The sequence below is a fragment of the Neopsephotus bourkii genome, unplaced genomic scaffold (genome assembly GCF_033783945.1).
Source record: "Neopsephotus bourkii isolate Nb327-2 ecotype Australia unplaced genomic scaffold, CSIRO-AGI_Nbou_v1 NB_1634, whole genome shotgun sequence".
Classification (NCBI taxonomy): domain Eukaryota; kingdom Metazoa; phylum Chordata; class Aves; order Psittaciformes; family Psittacidae; genus Neopsephotus; species Neopsephotus bourkii.
The window spans coordinates 10849016-10874185 of record NW_026902109.1 but is presented as its reverse complement, the minus strand read 5'-3'; the positions used below and the strand labels follow the sequence as shown (position 1 = coordinate 10874185).

At 36.2% G+C, this 25170-nt stretch overlaps 1 protein-coding gene across 2 annotated transcripts in view; it reads left to right on the top strand.

Moving 5' to 3' along the window:
• Positions 1–25170, top strand: part of NRG3 (neuregulin 3) — a 423949-nt gene that overhangs the window by 360893 nt on the left and 37886 nt on the right. For both annotated transcript variants that reach the window (XM_061373773.1, XM_061373772.1), the window contains exon 5: positions 23621–23723. In XM_061373773.1, coding sequence (XP_061229757.1) covers positions 23621–23723 — 103 coding nt within the window. The remainder of the gene's footprint in view (positions 1–23620; positions 23724–25170) is intronic.

Genomic DNA, 25170 nt, shown 5'->3' with positions numbered 1-25170 from the left:
ATTACTTTGGCAGCTGTGCTTTTATTCCTCCACCTCCCTGAAGAAGTAAAAGTGCTGTGCTCAGTAGCTGAGCTGCTCATCCACTTGCCAGACACACCAGGGTGTGTTCAAATGTAGCTCCAAGGGTAGGTACAAGTGTGATTTTAATGGTCATAGTAGGTTCGACACTTATAGGTGGAGTTGCCTGCCTTTTTGTGAAACTGCTGATAGATACTTTTTGGCTCAGCATAACCCATCTCCATAGCTGTCTGTGCTCCTTTATAACCCATCTCCATAGCTGTCTGTGCTCCTTTATAACTGTATATCCCCTGCTATCTGCTTAGTTTGTCTTAGGTAGTATTATAAAGAAACAGTTGAAGCTGTGTCCAAAAGGATACCTTTATATCCTTTATATACATGAGGATACCTTTATAAGAGAAGCAAATTCCATTTATTTTACACTGTTTGCGTTACACTTGGTGTTTTCAAGAACACCTGTTATTAATACAGTGAAGAAATAGTGTTCTGTTGCCCAAAATACTGTTTATTACTTGTCTGAGCCCTTCTTTTTGCTGCTGCACCTTTCTGCACCTACTGCTAAATTGCAGCTTTTTAGGGAGGAGACAAGTAGAGTCTGAAAAACATCCTCATCTGCTGGATTACTTCCCAGGATTGTTTGCTCAGCATGGAGCACAATGGATCTGAATTCTGAAACTCTGTAATCCCTCCTGTTGACCCATGTTTGCTTGCCAAATCAATTAAGACAGAAGCTGATGTAGTCAGGAATGGCAAAGTTTAAAGCAGCACCTCTTCAGAAAAACAAGGAGAAACCAGTTCAGTGCTGGTTAGGAGGCAATGTACTTGGCTGGAAGAGTCAGCAGTAATCCTGTGAAACATTGTGATTCTGTTCTTAGGTGGAAATTGTTCCCTGTTGTTTCTCTAAAAGCAAAGTCTAGGAATGAAGGCTCTCATGGCAAAAGTGAAGCTGGGAGTTTTGCTGTGGAAAAAATTCAATGTGTTACAGACAGTCTGCTTCTGAGTCAGAAAATCAGTGTTGTGTGGGGAAAAACATCAATAAATTGTGCCTTTATGTGAAAGATCAAGAGAGAAATGACAGTTGTTCTAGGGTGGATGGTGACCTATGGTATATTGAGCTACTGCAAGCTTCTGCTTTTACAGACATGAAAAAGTTTTTTTTTCTTACTGTTCTGTATGGGAGATAGGAACATCTGATTCAAAGTAGTTCATGGCTTTGTACATGTACCATTTGTAAGTGTACCACTGTTGATTTTCATATTGGGATTTAATTAATTTTTCATTTCATGTGATAGTGTTTCTTGTGCATATTTTGGGCTACTTTTAGTATTGAAAACAGACTAATAATTTTTCCTTATTTAGTTTCTGTGATGTTGTGCATTCTTTTATTTAGATTTCCAGCTTGTCCAGGCAAAACTCATTGCTCCCTTATGCTACAGTATTAATACAACCTTAAGTATATTGTCATTATTTAATAGGCTTTATTAATGGATAATTATGCTGAACAACTACTAGACGGCTACACAGGTTTTTAACATATAAGATTATTGTGTTATATAATTCAAAGCCATAAGAACTGTCCAGTTTCAAGGGGAAATGTTAACTTAATCCCTAGGGAAACATCTGCTTGATGAACATGAGAGGAACATCTCAGAAGACTCAGAAAAGGCAGCAAAAGAAGCAATTATAGCAATCATTTTTCAGTTTTATTGTCTGAGTCATGCCAGAAATGTTGCTAGTGAGCAACATTTAATTAAACTGTTATCAATTTAACTTTGAAGTATTTCATAATCTAAACCTTGTCATTGTCTTTTCATTAGGAAAAGGCTTAAGTGACTATGAAATATAATGAAAAGCCATAGAGAGGGCTTGCACACAATGAAGCTGCTAATCCATTGGAGACATATGTGGGAAACTCATTTTTCAGTGATAGAGTAGAGCTTTGAAGGTTATCAGGACCTTTTATCTTTTAGTCAGCTTTCTCTGAACTTGAAGCCCTATCTATGCAATGCACATCCCAGCAAATATCTTACAGGCTTGAGGTGGAGAGACTAATTTATTACTGCTTTTCCTCAAATGTTTTAGATCTTCATAGCTGTTTATTTGTTTTATGTATTGTAGGAGCCAGAATGAAAATCCAGGACATTAATATTGCAAGTCATAAAAGGTTTATTGCGCAAATTGTTAAGTGCTATTCAAACAAGGTAGTTTTGACACTACAAACATACAGATACATATTTTTGTCAAACTAAAATCATAGATCAGGACCGATCCAGTAATAGCAGGAGTGCAAAGTTTTCCTCTCAGGTTTGTTATTTTTGCATAGGAATCTGTTCATCTGATTAACCACGAACCAGAACAGTACCTGCACTTCACTTTAATATATTATTTCCTATAATTTATTCTTTTAATTTAGCATGGAAGAGTCTGAGCCATAACAAGGTGTCTGTGATAATACTTGGTGGCTTTGACATGTGAACTCAGGCTACTTTTGTTTAGTCTTGCAAACAGTAAGAATAGTTTGTTTTGTGACGGAAAAAGTGAACCCCAGTAGCATCTAAGAGGGTTTAATTATTTGAAAGGAAATTTTCAAAAAGCCTGTTGGCAGAATTTGGAGTGTCTGATACTGAGCATTGATTCTTTGGTTTGAATCTTGCCATTCATAACCGCACACTACCAATGATCACTCTGGGGGCTACCATCTCAGTGTTCGCTGAAAATGCCCATGCCAGGCACTGTAATACAGCTGTGAGTGAAAGCAGTATTTGTGTGTCCCCAGATTCATTTACTGGTGACTAATTACGTCATGCAAAATGTGTTACTGCCATTCTGCATCTACACTGCTGTGTCTGCCCATCAGCAGTAGTTAACAAAGAAGCACAACGTAAATTAGACACTTAATTTAAACCAAAATGTAGCTGCATTCATTATGCTCCTTGGAAAATCTCAACTACTTAGGCTAAATGCTTTCACCAGGCTTTTTGTCTGGGATTTGGTTTTTTTTTTTTGTTTGTTTGTGTTTGTAGGGTTTTTTTGTTTGGTTTGTGGGTTGTTTTTTTTTTAATAATTAAAAGTATTAATTCTGAAGCTTTGACTAAAGTTTGAGATCTGATTTTTTGGGGGGGAGGAGGGGTAGGTTGTTTGGTTTACAATTTTTTACTGAAAATCTAATATCCCAGCTGGGGACAATAACTTCTATGAATATATTTCTGGCTTTTAACTCTTACTGCTGCTCCTTCATTCTACAGAGCTTCAAATAGTGTTGTGATCTCTATCAAACATATTGTTGTGGGAATTCATACAGATCCTGCTTGTACAGGAGTACTGAAAAGTACTATAAACCAGAGAGTGCATGTTTATCACTTACTGTTTAGCCTAAGTCATTTCCCTCTGTCAGAGGTACTGACATCTGCCATTCAGTTGAAGAGTTGAAGGCTGTGACATTCTTATAAATAGTTAGCTCTTTAGGAAAAAAAAAACCACAGTGATTTGTGTTTAAAATATCTGAACTGGGTTGATTGGCTGCCACTGATCATGATGCCAGAATGATGGCTTAACTGAATTTAACTGCATGTCTTACATACTGCTTAACTGAAATTCTCAGTATAAAGCTATGCTCTCTAAATTACAAACTGAAATGTCTCTGCTCACAAACCGAGTTCCTCCTAACTGTAATCAGATAGAGTTAGCAGCATGGTGGTGGGAATGATCAGTAGGACACATGCCCTTGAGCCAGAGAGGGTTAGTGGCATTTATTCCTGTGATGCTGTACAGAGGAATTCCTTGCATGCCATTAAAGTATTTACCTGCATTAGAAGTAAATGAAGTCTTGCACTTGGCAGATAAGGAAACTTATTACAGGAGCAGATGTTGAGACAGACTGTGAATTCTACTTCTGTGCCAAGAAGACAGTATATTGGAGAGAAGTGGATATGTAGCAGGATGGATTCTTTCTAACTCATTTATTTGCTAGCCACAGGGGTTTCAATGGACACTGCTTCCTTTTCAGTACCCCAGAACCCTGTGGCTGGGAATGTGGATTCCTATTCAAAGAATGGGGTTTCTGTGATTCTCAGTTTTCTAGAAGGGATCCTGATATATCTCTATGCTTTGTTTTTTGGAAATAGTGTGTTTACCGTGTTCCATCACTTACAATATGAAATGTACATCTAATAGGAACTTATATGTAAGCAAATTAAAATCTACCTCAAATACTTGCAGTTCTAGAAAAATTATGCAGTGAAGTGCTGGGAAAACAAAATAGGATTCTCACAACTGAGGCTAATTCATCACTTCCTTTCGTCAAATATTTAGAGAAAATTTTAGTTAATCAACCTGCTCTTCAAAAAATATTGAAAAGGTCATACAAATTAATATCCCATTTTGAAACAGCACTTGCATTAAAAAAATACAGGAAGGAGATGCACATATTACCAGAATGGAGTGCAATAGCAGTTAAGTTAAAAATAATGAGGATATAAGATAAAAAGTAATGCTTAATATATGTGAAGTACAATTTTCAGAAAACACATGAGCTCAGTTTTTAATCTGTCTCTTCAATTAGGGGTTCATTTTTTTTTTTTAATTAACAGAAAGAAAAGCCATTCAATACAATCCAAGTAGTTTACCATGCATGCATTGCATGGTAAACCAAGTAAATTGATTATCTACATCTCTGAGATAGCTTCACTTGCTCATTACTGGTAATTACTGCTCATTAGTGAAAAAATTTGTAATCGATGTGTTAATGTCACAGAAATAGCAACAAAACCTCATGTCCCTAGCACAGCGTTTGTCTAAAGTTCTCCTCCCTTAACAGGATCTAGTAAATAGCTCTATATTTTATTACCTGATAATACTTGCTACAATTTAAGCTAGAAAATCGTTTTCTTCATAACATCTCATACATCATGTGCCCATAAATTTCTGGAATGTTTCCTTCAATGCTGTGTTTTTCCCTGGAAGGGATTGATTTTCTTTTTTTTTTTTTTTTAACATGTGTGAGCATTCAGTGGTATTTTCTACAAAATGTCTAAGCACTGCTCACTCTGCACCAATCGTATATAATATATATATAAATACTTAATGGTGGTATTTATAGTTTCCCATAGACTTGAAATTTCAGTAGAGAAAGTTTAACAGGTACAGTTTGGCTGAGGAGGTAAAATTTATTTATTTATTGGATTTATTCAAATAATTTATTCAAATTCCTCTTCCTTGTTGCAACTTCTGTGAGCTGCTAAATAGCAGAGCTATTGCTGACATCAGGCTGTTTGATTAACATAAAAAGGCTTTTGCCTCATTTCATATCTGAATATTTTTGAATATGTAAAAAAACTTTTATTTCATGCTGGTTTACAAAAAAAAAAGTTTGGTTGCATTGCTGAATGCATCTGTAATCTCTAATTTTATGGTAAGAAAAGAGTAGTCTGTGCCTCCTAGGGAGGAGCAGATGGTAGTGTTTCTTATACTTAAAGAGATCTTATGAGATTGCAGAGTTCTTCAGCCAGCAGTTTTTTACTGGAATCATAATATGAACTAATTGCTTTAGGGTGGACATTTTGATACTGAACAAAAGCATACAGGAATCAAAGTTATTGATAATAGAAATAAAGCAAATCCTAAACTAAAAAATAAAAATAAAAAAATTATGGGTTATGTTGAATTCATAGCTCTTGCAAGGTTCTTGTGCTCTAAGATTTTTTTTATATCAAAATGATCATAGAGTCACAGAATGGTTTGGGTTAGAAGGGACCTTAAATATCATCTAGTTCTAACAGCCCTGCCATGTGCAGGAACACCTTCCACTAGGCCAGGCTGCTCAAAGCCCCGTCAAACCTAGCCTTGAACACTGGCAGGGATGTGCCAGCCACAGCTTCTTTGGGCAACCTTTGTCAGTGCCTCACCACCCTCAGAAAGAAGATTCTTTTCCTAATCTGCGATCTAAATCTCTCCTCTGTCAGCTCAGATCCATTCCCATTTGTCCTATCCCTATGCGCTCTTACAAAAAGTCCCTCCCCAAATTTCTAGTAGGCGCCCTTTAGGTATCGGAAACCATCTTTGGTATTAGATCCACCTTTGCTGCAAACCAAGCAAAACATTTAATTGTATTCTTAAGTAGGAAGCTAAATACATAATGATTACTGGAAGCTTCAGGATTTAATTCTTGTATTGGAATTACTGCAGTTTTTTTGCTTTTTATTGGGGGGGGGATTGGGGTTGGGTTTTTTTTTTTTATTCCAGTAGATTTATAAAATCCAATAGATAATTACTTAGAAATCAGAGGCTTGGATTAAGAGAAATTTGCAGGGATTCAACTACAAGATTTTTTTTTTTTAATGTTTCCCTTAAGAGCAGCGTCTTTGTGGTCAAATAGGTAGAAATCTTGTTGTTCTACCTGAAACAGAAAAAAAACTCAGTTAATTCATTATAATCAGTTAATTCATTATAATTAGCTGATAAGATTCTAGCATCCTTTTTTTTGTGTAAAAATATAAAGCAGATAAGGTTATGAGAAGTCCGGTTAGATATTTTGTAATTTTGTCAGTTGGCAAAGATTTTGAACAGGAAGGTTGAAATAAGTGTAAAGTACTTTAATATAAAATGTTGTATTATGCCCAAGAGAATTGAATTGCTGCCTCGAGAGCAGTAGTCGATATTTAAACAAGATGGCTTTTGACTTTCAGATAGGTAGATGGGACATTTTAGTATAAGGAGACTTAGAAGACATTAAAAAGTCAGATATGGGTACTTACAAAATTGATACTTGGCCTTTAAGGCTATTTATAACTTAGGAGAGAAGTGTAATATTAACCAAATAGGGTAAGATACATTAGGATACCATGTTGTACTAGTGCCTGCATTTAAAGGCCATACATACCTGAGCTACTTAGGAAGTCCACGTTTTGGAGTTTATTTAGAAGAAGAAAGCTGTTTTTTTTCTGAAGAGAGATTTCTGTTATTTTCCTTTATTTTGTTTTTCCTAAATCCAAGAGGCTTTCCAGGTGGTGCTGGAATGGCACAAAGTATGGCAGATAGGAAGAAGTAAAAATGCAGACAATCAGTAAAATGTTATTATCATTATTATTATTATTATTCCTTAGTATAAGGTGGTAAAATGGGAAATGTTTTTTACTTTTTAAGATGCTCAAAGATTTTTATTTCAGCAGATTTATGTTCTAACATATTGTAAGAAAATATTGCATAAAATCACTGTTGATCTCATTGCTTTTTGAGTTCCTCATATGGTAAGTATAAACAATGTTATGGTGTAATTATAGTTTATTAAATACGAGGTTACAAGAAGTATCTCTTACTTCTTTTTTGTTTGTCAGGTGGCAACTTGTAAGGCAGTGATGCTGATTCTGGTTTCACCTTCAATAGTGTCTATTCATATATTCCACAGGGTTTAAGAGCTACGTTTCAAACAATAATACTATGCCAAAAATACTATGTGAAACACTGTACTAGGTATTTATAGGAAACTCTGTTTGCTTTTGAAATGCATATATTTTCTGTCACAGAACATGTGATTTACATATGTGATTTGTTTCACAGAAACATACATGAGCAGGATGGAAAAGCCAACCCACACTTCAACTATCACAATTTTTAACTTACAATAGTTCTTCAGTCTGCCTTCACTCAACTAAGAGAATGAAAAATTACTTCTAGAAGAAAATATTTTATGAGTTCAGTGAACATACAGAAGAAGACTTGAAGTGAAATACTTTGTTCTACTGTAAAAAAAATCAATGACTTTTTGGACTGTTGGCTTTTCTCAGGAAACATACTACTTGTTTTGATTGTACTAGGGTCAAGCTTTCATTGTGGGTACTTGCTTCAGTCATTTAAACTTGGTCACATTATTAGTTATGGAGTTATACTGCTAGAAAAGATTTAGTACAGAGGAGCAAGAACACTTGAGAAAGACTGACAGATAGAGAGGCCTCTGTGTACGTGTGTGTTTATGTAAAAAAAAATAAAAATAATAATGCTAGTGGAAAAAAAAATGGTGTATAGCTCAGAATTCTGTAGCTTCAACCCTCCTTAAGGGTTGTATGTAGGTACCGTAAATGTCACGTGCATCTTATTCAGCCTCTCTTTATTGATACCAACATGATTACTGAATTTACAAACATGCAAGCAGAAAATTCTGATCCATTTCAGCATTACGAGAAGTGACTAGTATGTGTGTGGGAAGCTCTGAGAAACCAAGTTTTCTCTTTTTCTTCAAGTTCTTCCTCCTTGTCCTCATTCATTTCATCCCCATGCTAGCTAATTCCCTAAATTACAGGAATGCTTACATGCATCTCTTAAGTAGTTATTTGAAAAATTTTAGTTTGGGGTTCTCTAAGTGTAGTTTAAAAATTATAATTAAGCCCAGATGCAAACCAGAAAGCAAAACAAAAGATCCTGACATCTCCTTTTCTTTCTTTATCTCAGATGTTTCTGCTCCATTACCCATAGGAGAAGGCTTTATATCACTTGTACCTACCCAGCCACAAATTTGTTCTGTCAATTTGAACCCATTTCATAATAAAGATTCATTAGTAAGATTTTCATTTTCTTCAGCTCTTGAGGAAGCTTTGGGAAAATCCTGGTATATGTATGTAATTGCAACACATAGACCCCAAGAACTTAGACAAGATACGTAAGATAACAATAGGAATCAGCAGAACTTAAAGGCTTTCAACACATCTTGATTTTCAGCTGGACGGGGAGGATGATTTTGATTTTCTCTTTCCCTTCTCAGACACTGGAACAGTTTTCTGATAGTAAGCTAATACTAAGCTAGAAAAAGTTGAAGGCTGGGCTTTGATCCAGAGTAAATTTTGTCCTTTACATCTGAAGAGAGTTTTGCATATCTTTGTTATATTGGATGTTAGTTATAGTTTTGGAAAATAATTTTGCAGAAAAGTTGTTTCAAAAGCTTCAGCAATTTTCCTTTTCTGCTTCTGGGTTGTGGTTCTTCTCTAACTAATAGTGAAAAGGTGACAGCCTTCACTGCAGTTTGAGTTCTTATTTGAAGAATAAATCTGAAGAACTCTTCTGGGAAAAAAAAAAAACAAAACAAAGCAAAACAAAATAAAAACAAAAGCCTAAACAAAAACCAACCATGTCTTTCGCCACCATTTGAAATATTGAAAAATCGGTGAATAACTTCTTTCTGTCCTGTTTACAGACTTTTATGAAGGAAGGAGGACAGATACATGTAATTATACTACTAAAATAATTGCTGTTACCTTTTTCAATTGTTTGGCCTTGGTTACGATAAATAGGTCTTGGTTATTATAGGTAGTTTTAACAAGTTAAAACAATTATGTTACACACAATATGTAGCGAGTTACTAAAAACAATCTGTTTCAAGTAAGAGGGAAGTTTCCTACTGATTTAGTGTACTATTTCATCAGTACTTGCAGTGAGTATTTGACGGAATTTTTACGTTATTTTTACAAATGTAAAATAATATGTAATCAGCTGTTATGTAATAGATTTTATAAAATATAGGAATAATATTTTGATTATTTAAAGTACAGTGTTTACATTTTCCAGTGTTTGAAAGGGGTTCACTTGAATAATTATTGTTACAGAAAAACAACTTATTTAATAAGCTTTATAGTAGGAGATCTTGATTAACCGGAAGTCCTGGCTAGTGTATAAGGTGATTTGTGTTTATGCCTTTTAATTTAGTGACCCACCAGGAGGAATGGCTTCCAAAGTATTTTGTACTTGAACTGGATAAAGATAAGAATGATTGTGAAGACTGAATTTTGTCAGTGATTATTAAAATCACTAAACTTCAAATACTGAATTATTTCTAGAGTGTTGATAGACTAGAAGTTACCAGTCTTTATTAAAAAATCTGATAAACTGGAAAGTAAAATACAAATGTAGTGCAAGTACAAGAGTTTTCCCTAAATTATTTCCCATTCACTGGCTTCTGCTTGTGAATTCACTGAAGCAAAAATATACACAGTCACTTACTGAAGTTCAACATCTCCTAAGTGAACTCAGTGACAAAATGAATTTGAGGACATCCACAGCATTTGATGGGGATGTCAGTTATGATTCTTTCTATAAATTCAACTAGCATATGTCAAGAATCATCTCAGTGTTATGGTACTCTGCATGACATAGTTTGGCTCATAAAAGTTATGGGAATTCAGGCTGATTTTAGAATACTTACAATATATTGTTTTTGTCAAAAGGTTAAAAAAAAACAAAAACAAAAAAAAACATAGCAAAATAAAGTGGAGAAATTACTCAGTATATAATTTTATTATGAGATGGCTAACAGTAAAACAAGGAGCAGGAAACGTGAGCATAAATATGCAATATATACAGGGAGCATCCTGGTCAGTATTTCTAAGACCTTTCAAAATGTCTTGTCATAGGATCTGTAGGGAAAATACCTGTTTTCTTTAAATATTGCAGCTGCTTCTTTGAAAATGTTCTTAATGAGCTGAAATCCAGCATTACCTAATAGAAGTGTGATCAATGAAGGCTTTGCTTAACTGGGACACGTAGCTGGTAGTTGATTCTCTTATCTGTGTCTTCTAAGGTTTGATTCTGCGTTATTGAAATATTTGATGTTCTATGTGCCAGTTAAGTATACCCGGAAATGGATTTTTGGTTCAATAAGAACCATTTGAGACAAAATGTAAGAGGAAAGTTCATATCTAAATGACAGGTCATGGACCTTCTGGGTTTACACCAGTATGACTCATGTTTCCAATGAAATTTTCTTGCATGTGGCAAAGTAATACAGAATCATGCACACTGTTCATAGCTATTTTTGCTCTACTCTGCACAAGAGTTCCAGCAGGTGGATTTCCCAGATAAATCCATCCAAAACACTGCTCAAGTTTTCAAGTCAAAAATTAGTCTAAGCAAGGTGGAAGTACCCAGAAAGTTTTAATAAAAGCTGCAAATGAGAAGAGTTGAGGGTAGAGGAATGTCAGTCTAGCAGGTACTTGAACCTAGTTCCGAGCTGTTAATGTAACATAAACATACATATTTGTAATATGAAAAAAAGCCCAACTGTTTTAGAGGAAAAGACATCTAAAATGAGATTTGATGTCTCTTTAAGCAACTGACAATGCTGTAAGTCCTTACCTTTATAATAAAAATCATTTAACTGATTTCTCTTTAGTTCATAACTGCCATTTTTTAATACCATCTCTGCATTCTCTGACAATATTGTGAAAATCGAAATTGATGATTGAAATGTGTTGGCAACTTGATGAATCGTATGTTTTGTTTTGTTTCTTAGAGTAAGCATAAGATGTATACCATTAAGATAATGAGTAAAGAAGGGTCATCTGAAGGAATCTCCTCTCTAGTCCTGCTTAGAGAAGCAAAACAGACAGGATCTGTCAAAGAGGATGTATGAAGAGCAGCATGGAAAAGCAATGCATTTTCCTTGGCTTTAGCAACACGTGACAATAAAGGAAAAATTCAAAGACTGTTAAGGAGATTTTATCTAGCTGCCTTCATGATAATATTGCAAACTGGATTTTACCTGACTTAATGACATACCTATTTAAAGCTGCTAGGAAACATGAAGACATTTCATTTTAAAACATGAGTAACTTCAGATGTAGGGAAGAGAACAATAGCTTGGAGGCATAGGCAGTAGGTCAGCCAGCAGGGAAGCCTTTTTGTATGGGATTGCAGTTTCAATCATAAAGACATCTCCATGAACTTGCACACTTCTTCTCCAGTGCTGGGATCATAAACAGCACTGTCTTGTGCAGACTATTTTTTTGTGTTCTTTCACCTTTTGCTTTCAATGCCGTGGCAACACAGCAGCTGTTGCCTCCTGCCACCTGTCAGCCTGCCCTTAGTCACTCGGTGCTATCCAAGCTCCTCAAAATATGTCTTGCCCAAACAGGAAACTGGGTCACAGGCAGGCCCAAGTAGGCCAAGTTGTTGCATGTTATTGTCTGGGTCATTCTGTTCAGCTTCTCCAAATCCGTTTATTCTTTCTATTTGTCCTGGGTTCAGCAGTAACAGTCATTTTTCTCCTTCTTAGTAGCTGGTGCAGTTCTGTGGTTTTGACTTTTCTGAGTCTCATGCTCTGCCAGGAGGAAGCAGACACAGGACACCTGACTCTAACTAACCAAAGAGGTATTCCATACAACAGCACATCATGCCCACTATATAAACTGGGGGCAGTTACCCAGAAGGGTTAGATCACTGCTCGGTTGGGCTGGGTATCGGTCAGCGGGTGGTGAGCGGTTCTGTTCTCTTCCCTTGTTATTTCCCTTACCATTATTATTATCGGCAGTAGCAGCAGTGGTTTGTGTTATACCTTAGTTACTGGACTGTTCTTATCTCAACCCTTGAGAGTTAGATTCTTTTGAGTCTCCTCCCCATCCCTCCGGGAGCGTGAGCAAGCAGGCTTCATAGCAGCTGGGCTTAAACTATGATGCCATTAAAACCTACTCAGTGCTGTGATGTTTCAGCCATGTTTGTTCAAGGCTCAGCACCCATTTGACCGTATAGTCATATGCTGTCCATCATGACAGCCACAGAAAATAATGTGAATATTTTTAAAAGTTGTGAAGCTGAAGGTACAGAAAGGGCTGTCATATAAAGCATGAGTCATAAAATGCTTTGCCGTGACTGCTTGGCAAAGGGAGCTTTGTAACAAAATGTGATGAACCAGAGGTAGTGCTTACTTCTGGCGTAGTATTTCCATTTCCAATTTTTAGATAAAAATCTTGGCCAGAGATGTTATAAAACACATCAAAAGCTGCCCTGTGCTGCCAGCATCACTGTTGTGTGTGACAACTCCTGGCTTATAACACCCACCCAGGCACTCTGTGTGGAGATGTTTATTACTGGTACCATCAGTCAGGCTTCACTTGGAAACATTTAACATTGGTCTGATATGTCCTTTAGCTTGCCACAGAGTGACTGTGTAAAGCTTCTCTCTTTCAAGCAGTCATAAAATAATTCAGGTTTGGAAGGACCTCAGGAGTTCCATAGTTAACCGGCTGATTGTCAAAAACCTCCATGGATGGACACTCCAGGGGCTTGCTGGCCTACCACCCAGCTTTCCTCATGGGAAGAATTTTATCCTCGTATCCAGTCAGAAACTCTCTTGTTTCAAATACTGTCAATTTTGTTTTGTCCTCCTGACATGCCTTGGCGCTGGCTTCTCAGGGTCAGAGAGAATCTGATTTTATTTTTTCTTTAAGTCACTTACTTTAAACTCATTGCATGTGTCATTCTGAAAATACTTCCTCTATAGCTGATTTTAATTTCTTATTCTTCTATGGATTGTAAGAGGTTATGTTGCACTGCATGGTTTTGGATAGCCATGCATCTTTTTGATGTGCCAAGTTTATGGATTCTTTTCTGACATTTTGTGTGCTTCACTCTTGAAGAAAATCAACATACTTAAGAGATTTCAAAATTTAAAAATCTATTAGGAAGGAATATGTTTGTGTTTAAGTATATGCTCTACCTTTAAGCATGTGTTTCCATCCCTTTGAGCTACGATTTGCATGGGTTTTAAAACCCACCTAAATATATTAATATGTAGAGATTGGACTATATCTTGATTTTGTATGTATGCGTCGAGAGATCAGGAAGAGGAGTTACAGTAATAAGTAAAACTGTATTCTCAACTACTTTAAGTTCTTTCCATTAACTAGGAACACAGTTAGGATGTATTATTGATGTCATGCAATATGTCAGTTGCTAAAGATTTTAATTCCCTTCTTCAATCCTTCCGAAGCAAATGATGTGATAAGGTTTGCACTTTGGAAGTCCCAGCAGTCTGATACTGGTACAAGCTGGCACTTCAGCAACTTGTTTTTGTCAGCTTGCTGCCTACCTGCAGCCACTGCCAAATACATGAACCAGATCCCTCAATGTGGGTGAGAGCAGGGAATGCTCTGCTAGACATTTTGTGGGCTGAGGGCTTTATTGTGTCTTAACACTGCTGCTCACATTAGTAAGCTTAGAGCATTTGCCATTGCTCAGTATGAACAACTGGATGGATTATCCCTCATGTTGGCAAAAAGCTTATGGAGGATTAAAGGAAGAGTATAGCTGCTTACAGTCACCATATTTACTTTTTTCTCTCTGCCAGCAGAGTCTGGTTTTCTTTCTTATAATTCATCCAGTCCAGATTTGAGTGTTGTAGTCATTATAGTGAGCAAACATGCACTTGCCATGATGGGGACCTGACTGACAAGAATATTTTGTGGCAAGGTAAGGGGGATGTCAGTGCACCTGTAGAGGTGAGGGACAGAATGCAGCAAGCCAGATCTCTGTCTCCCCGTTTCCACTGGCTCATGGAGTAGGTGGTCAGCAGAACAAGTAATGGGTGCACAAGTATACAGTCACTTAACCCTCTGTGTATCTGGGATCTTTGAGTAGGGATGGCTCCAAGGTGAGCACAGATTGACACAATGCTCTGTGAACAAGGACACTTCTCTGACTGGCAGTCTCTGTCCTTGTCATCACATCCATCCCTGGTCACTGGCTTGTGAGAAGAAACCAGGTCAAGGAGTTGGGGCTTGGAACAAAGAGCAATGCATAAATACATAGTTTTATGCCTGCAGAGCCTGTTCAGAAACTGTCATACTTCAGTAGCAACAGTGTCCCTTGTCACATCTTTCTGCAGCTGACTAAGGCCTTGAATCATGGTTTAAGCCCAGCTGGTAACTCAGAACTGCGCACTGCTTCCCCCGTGCCCTCTCTCCAGGTGAGATGGGTGGAGAATCAAAAAAATGTAAACCCCACAGGCTGAGATAAGAACAGTTTAATAAGTGTAATATTAAACTAGTAATAATAAGGGAAATAACAAGGGGAGAGCATATAAAACTGAAAGAAAAAAAAACCAAAACCAATAAACACCAGTGATGCACAACAAAATTGCTCACCAGCCACTGACCAATACCCAGCCCTACCTGAGCAGCAATCTGTCCCTTCAGGTAACTTCCCCCATTTATATACTGTGCATGACATGCTGTGGCATGGAATACCACTTTGGCTAGTTTGGGTCAGGTGTCCTGTCGCTGCTTCCTCCCGGCTTCTTGCGCAGCTCCTCACCAGCAGAGTATGAGAGACTGAAATGTCCTTGATCAGGATAAGCACTACTTAGCAACAGCTGAAACACTGGTGTGTTATCAGCATTGTTCTCAGAGTGAAGCCAAAACACAGCACTGCACCAGTTCCTAGGAGGTAAAAAAAATTACTGTTACAGCTGAAACCAGGACACCTTGTAATTATCATCTGTGCTTTCATCTTCCAGAGCCTTTCCAGGTAGAACACTGCATTTCCATTTTGGTATATGAAGAAGAAAAGTGAAAAATAATTCAGTTTATTCGTTATCATTTTCTATGGTTCTTCTGTCACTGCTCACACCATATTTTTGTTAAATAAAAAAAAATAAAAGCACCCTAGTTAAAAAAAAAAAAACAAACTGCAGTCAAAAGAGAGACGGCACTTGTTTGTAATACTGCTTGACTTAATGTGAGCTCCTGCAATGTAGCCATGTCCTGGGCTCAGCAGCAGCAGTCATTTTTCTCCTTCTTAGTAGCTGGTGCAGTGCTGTGATTTTGACTTTCAGCCTGGGAACAGCGCTGATAACACCAATGTTTTTAGTTGGGGCTGAGTAATATTTACTCTGACCAAGGACTTTCTGGGTCTCATGCTCTGCCAGGGAGGAGGGGAAGCTGGGAGGAAGCAGAGGCAGGACACCTGACCCAAACGAGCCAAAGAGGTATTCCATACCACAGCATGTCATGCACAGGATGTAAAACTGGGGGCAGTTACCTGGAAGGGTTAGAGCACTGCTTGGTCAGGCTGGGGTCAGTGGGTGGTGAGTGGTTTTACTCTCTTCCCTTGTTATTTCCCTTATCATTATTATTATTGGTCGTAGCAGCAGTAGTTTTGTGTTACACCTTAGTTACTGGGCTGTTCTTATCTCAACCTGTGGGAATAGCATTCTTTCGATTCTCCTCCCCATCCCTCGGGGAGGGGAGGGGGGGAATGTGGGCAAGCGGGCTTTGTGGCAGCTGGGCTTAAACCACAACAAGCCATCAACAATAACTATCAAATATACTTTGGCAACTCTGATGTTAGGTCGAGATTTGAGTGGAATGTTCAATACTAGCAAGTGAGCAAGATATCAATGCATCAAATATGTAAGCCTAACCTTTGGGAAAAATTCCTGTGACAGGGCTTTGTTGATAATAGCAATGCAAGCTCTGAGATCAAATAAAGTATCAGCTGGAAAATCATGACTTTCTTATATTAGATGTTAGCCATGCTTAGGATCTTTACCCTCATTAGCTATAGAGTTACTCAGGCAGAATTAAAGAATGCTGTTGCCCTATAAGTGATATTTTTATTTAATAAACCTCTCAGAAACTGTATTTATGGACTTACATATAAAACAATTTGAAGTGCAATGATTATTTCTCTGATCCGACACCTTCTGCACTTCATTGTCTTTGGATTAGTCCCTATATATATGCATATATCCCAAGTAATGATGGTACATGCAGGAAGCTTGTGTCTAAATGTCCTTCCCTCTGCTTCCTTCACTTACCAGCACAAAGTGTGGCTGGACTGGGGCCCCAGGAAAGCTGAAAAGCTCAGCTGAGAATAGACTTCACAGAAATAAATGGACATATTGGAAGCAGAATGAATGCTGAATGGAAGTTTCACTGTGGAAGATTTTTCATGCTGAGGGTAGGGGAAAAAAAGATGACAGCAAAACCATTTTTAAAATGCAGAAATGTGTTTAGTTATAAAATCTACAATAAAAAAATAAGAAAAAGAAAGGAAGATAACAAAATCAGAGAGGGAAGATGAAGAGATGTGCCATGAAGCAGCCAGAAATTAAGGGTGAGTCATTTTGATGCAGGATAGTATACCACTTCTATCCCGCTTAAGATTCTCATACAGAATTGTGCAGCTTATACACTCTGTCAGAGAGAGAGAGAAAGAGAATAATATTTTCTGTGGGAAATCTATAGTATGAAAGGTCTCTAGGTCCTGGCGAATAACTGATATCCTGTAAGCATGTATGTAGAAACATAACAACTAGAAAAAAAAGAACACCCCCCCAAAAAAAAAAAAAAAAAACAAAAACAAAACACCACAAACAAAAAAAACAACAGCAACAAAATAACTGACTAAATCCTTGTGGAAAAAATGTTATTTAATTTAAAAAAAAAAAAAACTTTTTTTTATATTTTCCAGTCTTCATGCTTTTGCGATATATGCTTTGAAGGTTTCTGAGCACCTGTGAATGTCTAAAAGTTTTTTTATGTACAGTAGAGAAAATGTTGTACATTTCTTTTTTCGATAGAAGACCAGCAGGTGACATGCAGACTTTGTAATATATTACAGTTTTAGGGATTTTCTTACCTAAATTTGAAATTATTTCAAAACCGTTATATGAGAACGGTCAACAGTGCTGTCAACACAGAGGTAGCAGGAACTGTATGGACTATCTGCTTGGTTGGTGTTTGGCTCTGAAACTTAAATAACAGAAACTAACTAAATTATCAGCATCTTACATGAACTCCTTGCCTGATGACTTGGTACAATCCTGTCTCTGAGAGTGGTCTGATGGTGAAAGACCTTGTTTAAGGGGTTGAATTTGCATCTCTTGGACCTGCAGTAGATGCTGGAGTTACTTGGAACTATGATTCTCAGTAAGCAGAACTGACAGTAAACAGAGTAAGACTTGATGGTAGATCATGAAGTTTTATTTAGTAGCTAAGAGGTTTTAATACCTAAAGCACAAGTGGGTTTAGCTGTTATTTCAGTAGCTATTAGTTTTAGTTGTTAGTTCAGTATGAGGCACTGGCAAGAGGAACAGTGGTACTATAAGAGGTTTTCCTCCCCCTAGACTTGCAGAGACTTAAGTAATGAATTTTGCTGATGACTGATGTTATCCATCTTAGAAATAGAATGAAAATAGATAAAGTTTGTAATAGGATTATATTGTCTTAAATTGTCAATGCACATAAACTCCCAACCAAATTTTTTCCTAAAAATGAAAAAACTACCCCTTATCCCTAGCCGTCTCTGGAGCTATTTCAAGCCTAAGATTTAATAAATATGTTGCATTGAATGTACTTATCTAAGGCTTTGCAAGTTTGTTAGATTTGAGTTCTGGTTGTAGCTGACACAATTCCAAAGTTCCCTGCAGACAAAAGGAAATGATTGTTTCTTAAGAAACCAAAGTTAAAATTAATTTACCTTCAGAATTACAGTTTTGCTGTTTAGAAGTACTTATCAGATTTTCACTTAATAACAAGTAGCACTTGCTAAGAATATTGCCGCCTTCACTCCTGTTGTAACCATAGAGAACACTAGAGATTCCTGTGTAAGGTTAGTCTTTGTTTTTCTATTTGTTTGGACTTTTTTGGTTTTTTTTTCATTTGTTTTTTAGATAACTCTCCACTGCTTGGCTCATTTTTGTGGGTTTCTTAAGAATGGGTTTGATGGAAATAATTTTTTAGGTGATACTGGTTCCTTAAGTTTGGAATGGGATCTCACCTTTCACTCACTAACCTAAAATAGCTTGTTGAGAGTTAGAGCACATACCTTTGCATCCCATTTCATGATGAGTCTATAACATTATCCTTAATTCATTGCTTCATTTTTAATATTCCAGTGCTAATGCAACATTAATATTGTAGAATCAAATGCTCAAAATAGGTCAGCCAAACAGGTTGGAGACTCATCCTTTCCTTTTCTGCCTTCTGTGTATTCAGAAAATGGTCTTATTAGTGTTAAATACCAATAGTCAAGCAATGTATCATATCATGAAATTATAATGTACAGTGGGCTACATATATTTCATTTTGCTCTCATTAAGGTCCTTCTATTGTGGATGTTCCAGAAGTAGAAGAAAATTTATTTTTTTAATCTTGTTACAATCAAAATCATTGAACAGTTCTTCTCAAGAGAGAAACACTATCACTATGATATGCTTTATGAACTTTTGCCAGCAGAATTCAGCTTGCTCTGATTCCAGTCTGAAATGTGAATCTCTACAATTAACTTTGACTCTGCCTTTTCTATAAATAATAGCAGATACAAAATTCCCCTCCTGATTTGTAAGCCTTAGTGTTTTGAATCCCCTTTAAAAATCTACCCAGAGAGACAAAAGTTGAAGGAAGTAAACTTAGCGTCTAATAAAGGTAGGTGAAAATTAGAATAAAACATGGTATTTTATATGAAGTAATGCATATGCTCTTGTTGGAACAGAATTATCTGTGTCAGGTTTATCTATTTCATGTATTTGCATAGAGTTCATTCCTTTAGAGGTTAATATGTTTATATTAAATTTTATCATGTTAATCACTGAAACGGAATAGGTAATGTTATCCAGAACAGAACAAGGGTCTTGACTTACTCTAAGTCAAAGAAGGAATTTGTGAACTGTGACTAATACCATTTCAACTGTTAAATTATTCTGCCTTAGCACAAGCTGCAACATATGGCAGTGAATCTGTACAGTAGGATTTTGCAAGTGAAAGAACAGAGAAAATTCTATGGACAGTTGGAAGTCTGATGCTGAGGCAATCACAGATTTTGTGGAACATGTAGGCTTTTCTTATTCTCTTCATGAAGTAAATTTAGAATGACATATATAGTTCAGCACTTGTCACACATAAATCTAAGTATATTGAGAAATATGCTTTAATTTCTCTTGTGCCTTTTAACTTAGGGGTAATCTTGATGTTGCGTATGGGGTTTCCATGTAATCCTCTTATATATGGGACTTTGAGGATGCGGGAGAGCACATACGTAGATTAGACAGATGACATCTTTAAAAAGTACATTTTTAAGAAGCAAGAGAATAAAAAAATTCCAATCCTAGTAGCTAGAATATGGCATGTACTTCTTTTCAGTAACAGACAGATTAAATTTGACTATGATATGAGTGCTGGAAGAAACTTTGCTTCCATGGGTCACCGTACTCATTTTGTGTTTCATAATGGTATCAGATGTGTGAGAGAAGCTCAGAAAAAGGAACACTTGAGACACGAGAAGTTTATATTCAGTGAGGTGACGTGACAGAGTTAAAGGGAAGAGACAATTTTGTAGCAGGAATGAAAATAATAACAGTATATAGAAAAAGTGGGCTAGACATGTAGCAGTGCACACAGTGAATGCAGACTTGTCTATGGGAGCCCAGCCTTTCCAGCAGGCTTCATGTCCCATGCGAGTTTGTCTTGTCTTTATTTTCTAGGATGATCTCTCTTTCCATACTTTTTATTAAACAAATTAGGCTCCATCTAAACATTTTACTATGTTACTTTCTCAGCATTGTGGTCTGTGGTTTTTTTTTTATAGGTTATGTTTCTTTGTATAGCTTATGTATCTTGTATAATTTTAATGTTTGGCAGAATTTGTGTTCTGTAGTCTTAACTCCCCAGCTATATTATCCAGCAATATCTGTAGCAGTTTATATTTTGTTCTTCAGCTGAAATATTTTCTTGGCTGCTCATTAAGTGGCAAAACGTCTTCCAGGAGTATTTATATCCATAGAATGTAATTAACGTGGTTTACTTCACAAGGAATATACAAATATATATGAATAAAGAGAGACTTATCATAATTTCAGTAACACTTTAGATTACCTTGGGAAGTTTTGTCCAGTGTGTAAGTACCTGTATGCACAAGTTGATTCACATCCTCAACTAAGGAGAAGGAGTTTTCATTTCGTCTCTTTTCTACACTGAATTTATGCAGCTTTCTGTTCTCTGAGAGCGAAAGTAGTACTTAGCTGTAACCTTCTGCCACAGAGACCCTATTCAGTATACCTTAGCTAGAGAGAGTCTCAGCAGTGCTATATGTGTTTAGAGCAATAGTGAGGTTAAATCAAGGCAACAATGAGGAGACCTTCAAAGTTTGCAAAGGGAAACAGATTACATTTCTATCAGTAAAAAGGTGGGGTCTTGAGGTTTTGGTGGTTTTAAAAAAAAAAAAAAAACCAAAACAAAACAATAAAAACAACAATGTGGAAGATTAAAGAGTAGAAAAAAAAATGCTTGACTTGATATGTTAGGATGTTGAAGACTAAAAGTAGTGGAGTCCAATACATAAAGATTTAAAGAATATACATATAAAGAAAGAACAAAGGTGTCTAAGAAATAGAGTAAATTTAATAAGTGGTTCTTTAAATAGGCACTATACAAAATAAAAAAGAAAGTATTGATCAGTATGTGTTGAAAGCTAGTGACAGGGATTAGTCTGACTACACAAAAGACGTAAATCTTCACATAGTTGTTTGAGCAAGATAATATTGTCCAGTCTCTGAATTGCTTTCATCTTGGTAAGACATATTCTAAAGCATCTTAACAGGACAGTGACAGCTATTCAAGACTGACAAAAGACCATAGCTGCATTAAACTCACCATTTCTCAAAAAATAACAAAAGCAAAAAGAATAAAAAAATATTTAATGAGGACCTAGGTTGACAGAAAAGCAAAATTAAGCCTTCTTCCACACACTAATTAAATCAGCTTCATTAATAAATATGTTTTTTTAACTATATGTAGTTTTTGACTGAAATGTCAGTTTGTTAATATGTCAGTTATTTTAGCATGTTGTAGTTGTGGTCTTGGGCCCTAGGTACTGAAATTGATATTCAAGCAGAGTTTGCTTAAATTTGTTGATTTTCAATTCAATTAGTTAATTGAATTGAATCAGATTAACAGTTGCTTCACTGAACAATTCTTCAACTGTCTGCTTTGTATTTGCATAAGTTCTTCAGCTATGATCCACCTCAACATAAAAATTCAAAACTTTTAAGGTGAGTCCTTTGTCTACTGCTGCGTGAATAACTGTGAATAACTGTGTTTAGACAGCCCATTAAAAACAAACAAACAAAAAATAAATTAAAACCCAAAATATTTATTTCATAGATAATGAGGGTTTATTGTCTAGATCCAAATTTTCTGGAATAAGTTACTGCAGTGTTGTCATGATTTCATATTGAATTGCAACCTTTCCAGATATATATTTTAGGCATGTAAAAAGTGTAAGTTACTGTTTTTGCTGCTTCTTTTATTTATTTATTTATTTATTTTACCTTTTAAGACTACATTTAAAAAATACAGCTTTTAGAATTTCAAATGTAAATAAGGGGAAAAGTCAGCAGGAGCTGAAGACGTTTTGCAGCTTAGAAATGGCTTCTGAATCACTGTGATGTTCTTCAAGTGAGGAAGTAATTAAGAAATACAGATTTGGTACTTGTAATTTTATTCGAAATAGCTTGTGAAAAGGGACTTGGACTTTCACTAGACAAATGACTGTATTTAAAGTGCTAGATTTTTAGTAATAGCACTGTGATATTCATCCTTGAGAAATTAATAGTCAGTACTGATTAGGATACTGTACATAGTCTTCAGTCATTATTACACCAGATAGTATTTGACTGAAGTTCCAGTTAGGTGCAGATTTTTTTTCAACATTTGCCTAGATTCCCCTTGATATTGTCAAACAATATTTTCTTCTTATGTACCTGGGACTTATGAACCTGGAACTTGGAATTACTGTCACCTACTTGACCTGTTCATCTGGTATTCATATCATTGTGGGGGTCTCTGCTGAAGATCTCCAACCAAAAGAGAAAATGTAGGTTTGTCAGTGTGCAGTGGTTATACTGTGCTTTGATAATCCTGCATGTTGGTTTTCTGTCTAAAATATATGAATAAAAATACTGGTTAGTATGTTGCATGTTTGGAAAACTGATCTTAAAAAATAACAATCTGTTTAGCATGTTAGTACATAGACCTAGAGAACTAGTTGAAATAATAAAACCAAAATATTACACTTAAGGAGCTGTTGATGAGTTTGGTGTGTGAAGCTCCAGTGTCAGTTGTCTGCTATTATGAATGAGTGTTTTCTCTTGTTTTCTTAGCTTTTTAAATTTTTTAACTTTCATTCTGTTCCTGTTTTAAAATTAATTAGAAGGTTATGAGATTCATTAAGGAAATTTCGTTTTAAAAATTGACTCCCATGAAAGCAATATTTGGTGCCTTGTAACCATTTAGTCATTGGGTTCCATCCAAGAGTATTGAATTAATTTTTTACTGTTTCATGTTGTACTTAAGCTTCAAGTACAAGGGATGACAAGGAGTAATTGTAATCACCATTCAATTAAGAAAAAAAAGGAAATTGGAGTCGCTAAAAAAGAACTGAGTCTTGTGGTACCTTGTGAGAGCTCTGATGGGTCTTGCCTTAAGCCAAAAAAAAAAAATCCATGGTTTTAGGGCTCTTTATCCTGTTGACAGTAGAATCTTTCTAAAAAAGCTGAAAACGAGCATGTAAGGCAGAGAAAATATTAAACTCTCCTGATTTTTATTATTATGTCTTTCTCAGTGTGTATTGGAGCATTTTCTAGAACTCTCCTAGGAGGCCACAACCCTATGAACCTTATCCAAATAAGAGGTTCAGAGAAGCATCCATTCTGTTGAAGAACTGGCCAACGGAGACCTCCAAATATGTCCTATCTGTCCATCATTAGAGAAACATGATGCGCTAAAATCCACTTTTCACAAGTATTGTTTTCTGAGGCTTTCATAATTCTCAATTTTGCTGTTCACAGAGAGCGAAGAAGTGTACCAGCGCCAGGTGCTGTCTATTTCCTGTATCGTCTTTGGCATAGTCGTAGTGGGCATGCTTTGTGCAGCGTTCTACTTCAAAACAAAGTAAGAGCCTTCATCTACTGTGTTTGTTATTGAGCTTCTGTCCTTTTTACAGCTTAGAATTCTTCAGTTTCTACCCTGCTTTTGAAGCTGTTGCTATCTCTGAACAGGCTAGAATATTTCCACAAGGCTACCCTATGTAAAAAAGGTAAACAGGAATAATATGTGGTTTGTTTCTATTTTCTGCTATCTGGAAAGAATTGCATTCTTTCCAGTTCTTTTTTTGACAACAAGAATTTTGTGTCTTTTGCTATCACTGCAATAATCACTCTCCTCTTCTGAAAAATGAAAGTTTCAAAGTATCATCTTTTTGCATTTTTTTATCTCTGAATGTCCCTATTATTTCTGTATGCTGATAAAGGTAGTTAGAAATGCAGAGAGAAGTTCTCTGCAGATATCTCTAACCTGTAGCTACAGATAGATGTAAACTGTTGATGTAGTTGTATAATGAGTATGTGTAACGTACAAGCACATTGAATCACCCGAATATAGTGGAATCATCTGTACTAAACTATCTTAAAGTAAACCGGTTTCCACTGTATTGTTTATCTTCCCAACTGAACATTATTTTATAATATTTATTGTTATGTGTCTAATTTAAGTTGCAAAAACCTCATAGCAATTACATGGCATGCTTGTCAGTGCCACTCTATCTATAAATATGTTCTGTATGGTTGTCATCCTTATTTCTTCTTCCAGTTGGAGCTAATGAGAAAACATGTATCAATATGAATAGTACCTCCATGAGATTAGTCATGGTGGATGAGTGTCAACAATGTGGAGGTTTGCACTATTTAAAAGTTTGGATGCTTATCTGAATCCCCCTTTTTATAACTTATTTTAATGAGTAGGGACTCTGATGAGGACTACCTTTTATTAGGAAAGAAAAAAAAGAGAGTACATTTCTAGATCTACATTTCCAGATCTACATTTCCATATAAAAAATAATTTAAAAAAATGTTGGAAAAGTCACCAGACCTTTTTTTTTTACTCTTTTTTCTTCCCCTCAGACTTCAGGGGTAATTTGTGCATGACTTGAATGAAGATTTGAGTTGGTTCGTGTTTCATTTCCTATCTGCTCTAATGTTTTGAGGGATTGTATTTCATTGTTCTTTGGACCTTGAGTATGACAGTGACACTAGCTAGGAGGATGCTGTGGCAGCACAGTTCCTCTCTGCAAACTTCTTAGATGTACTATAACTGACAAGGGAGCTTAAGCATCTCACATATGAAGACAGGCTGAGAAAGTTGAGGCTGTTCAGCCTGGAGAAGAGAAGACTGTGGAAATCTCATAGAAGCCTTCCAGTATCTGAAGTGGGCCTACAAGGATGCTGGAGAGAGACTCTTCATTAGGGACCACAGCAACAGGACAAGGGGTAAAGGGTTAACACTTAAATGGAAAGTTTAGGTTAAATATAAGGAAGAAGTTCTTTACTGTGAGGGTCGTGAG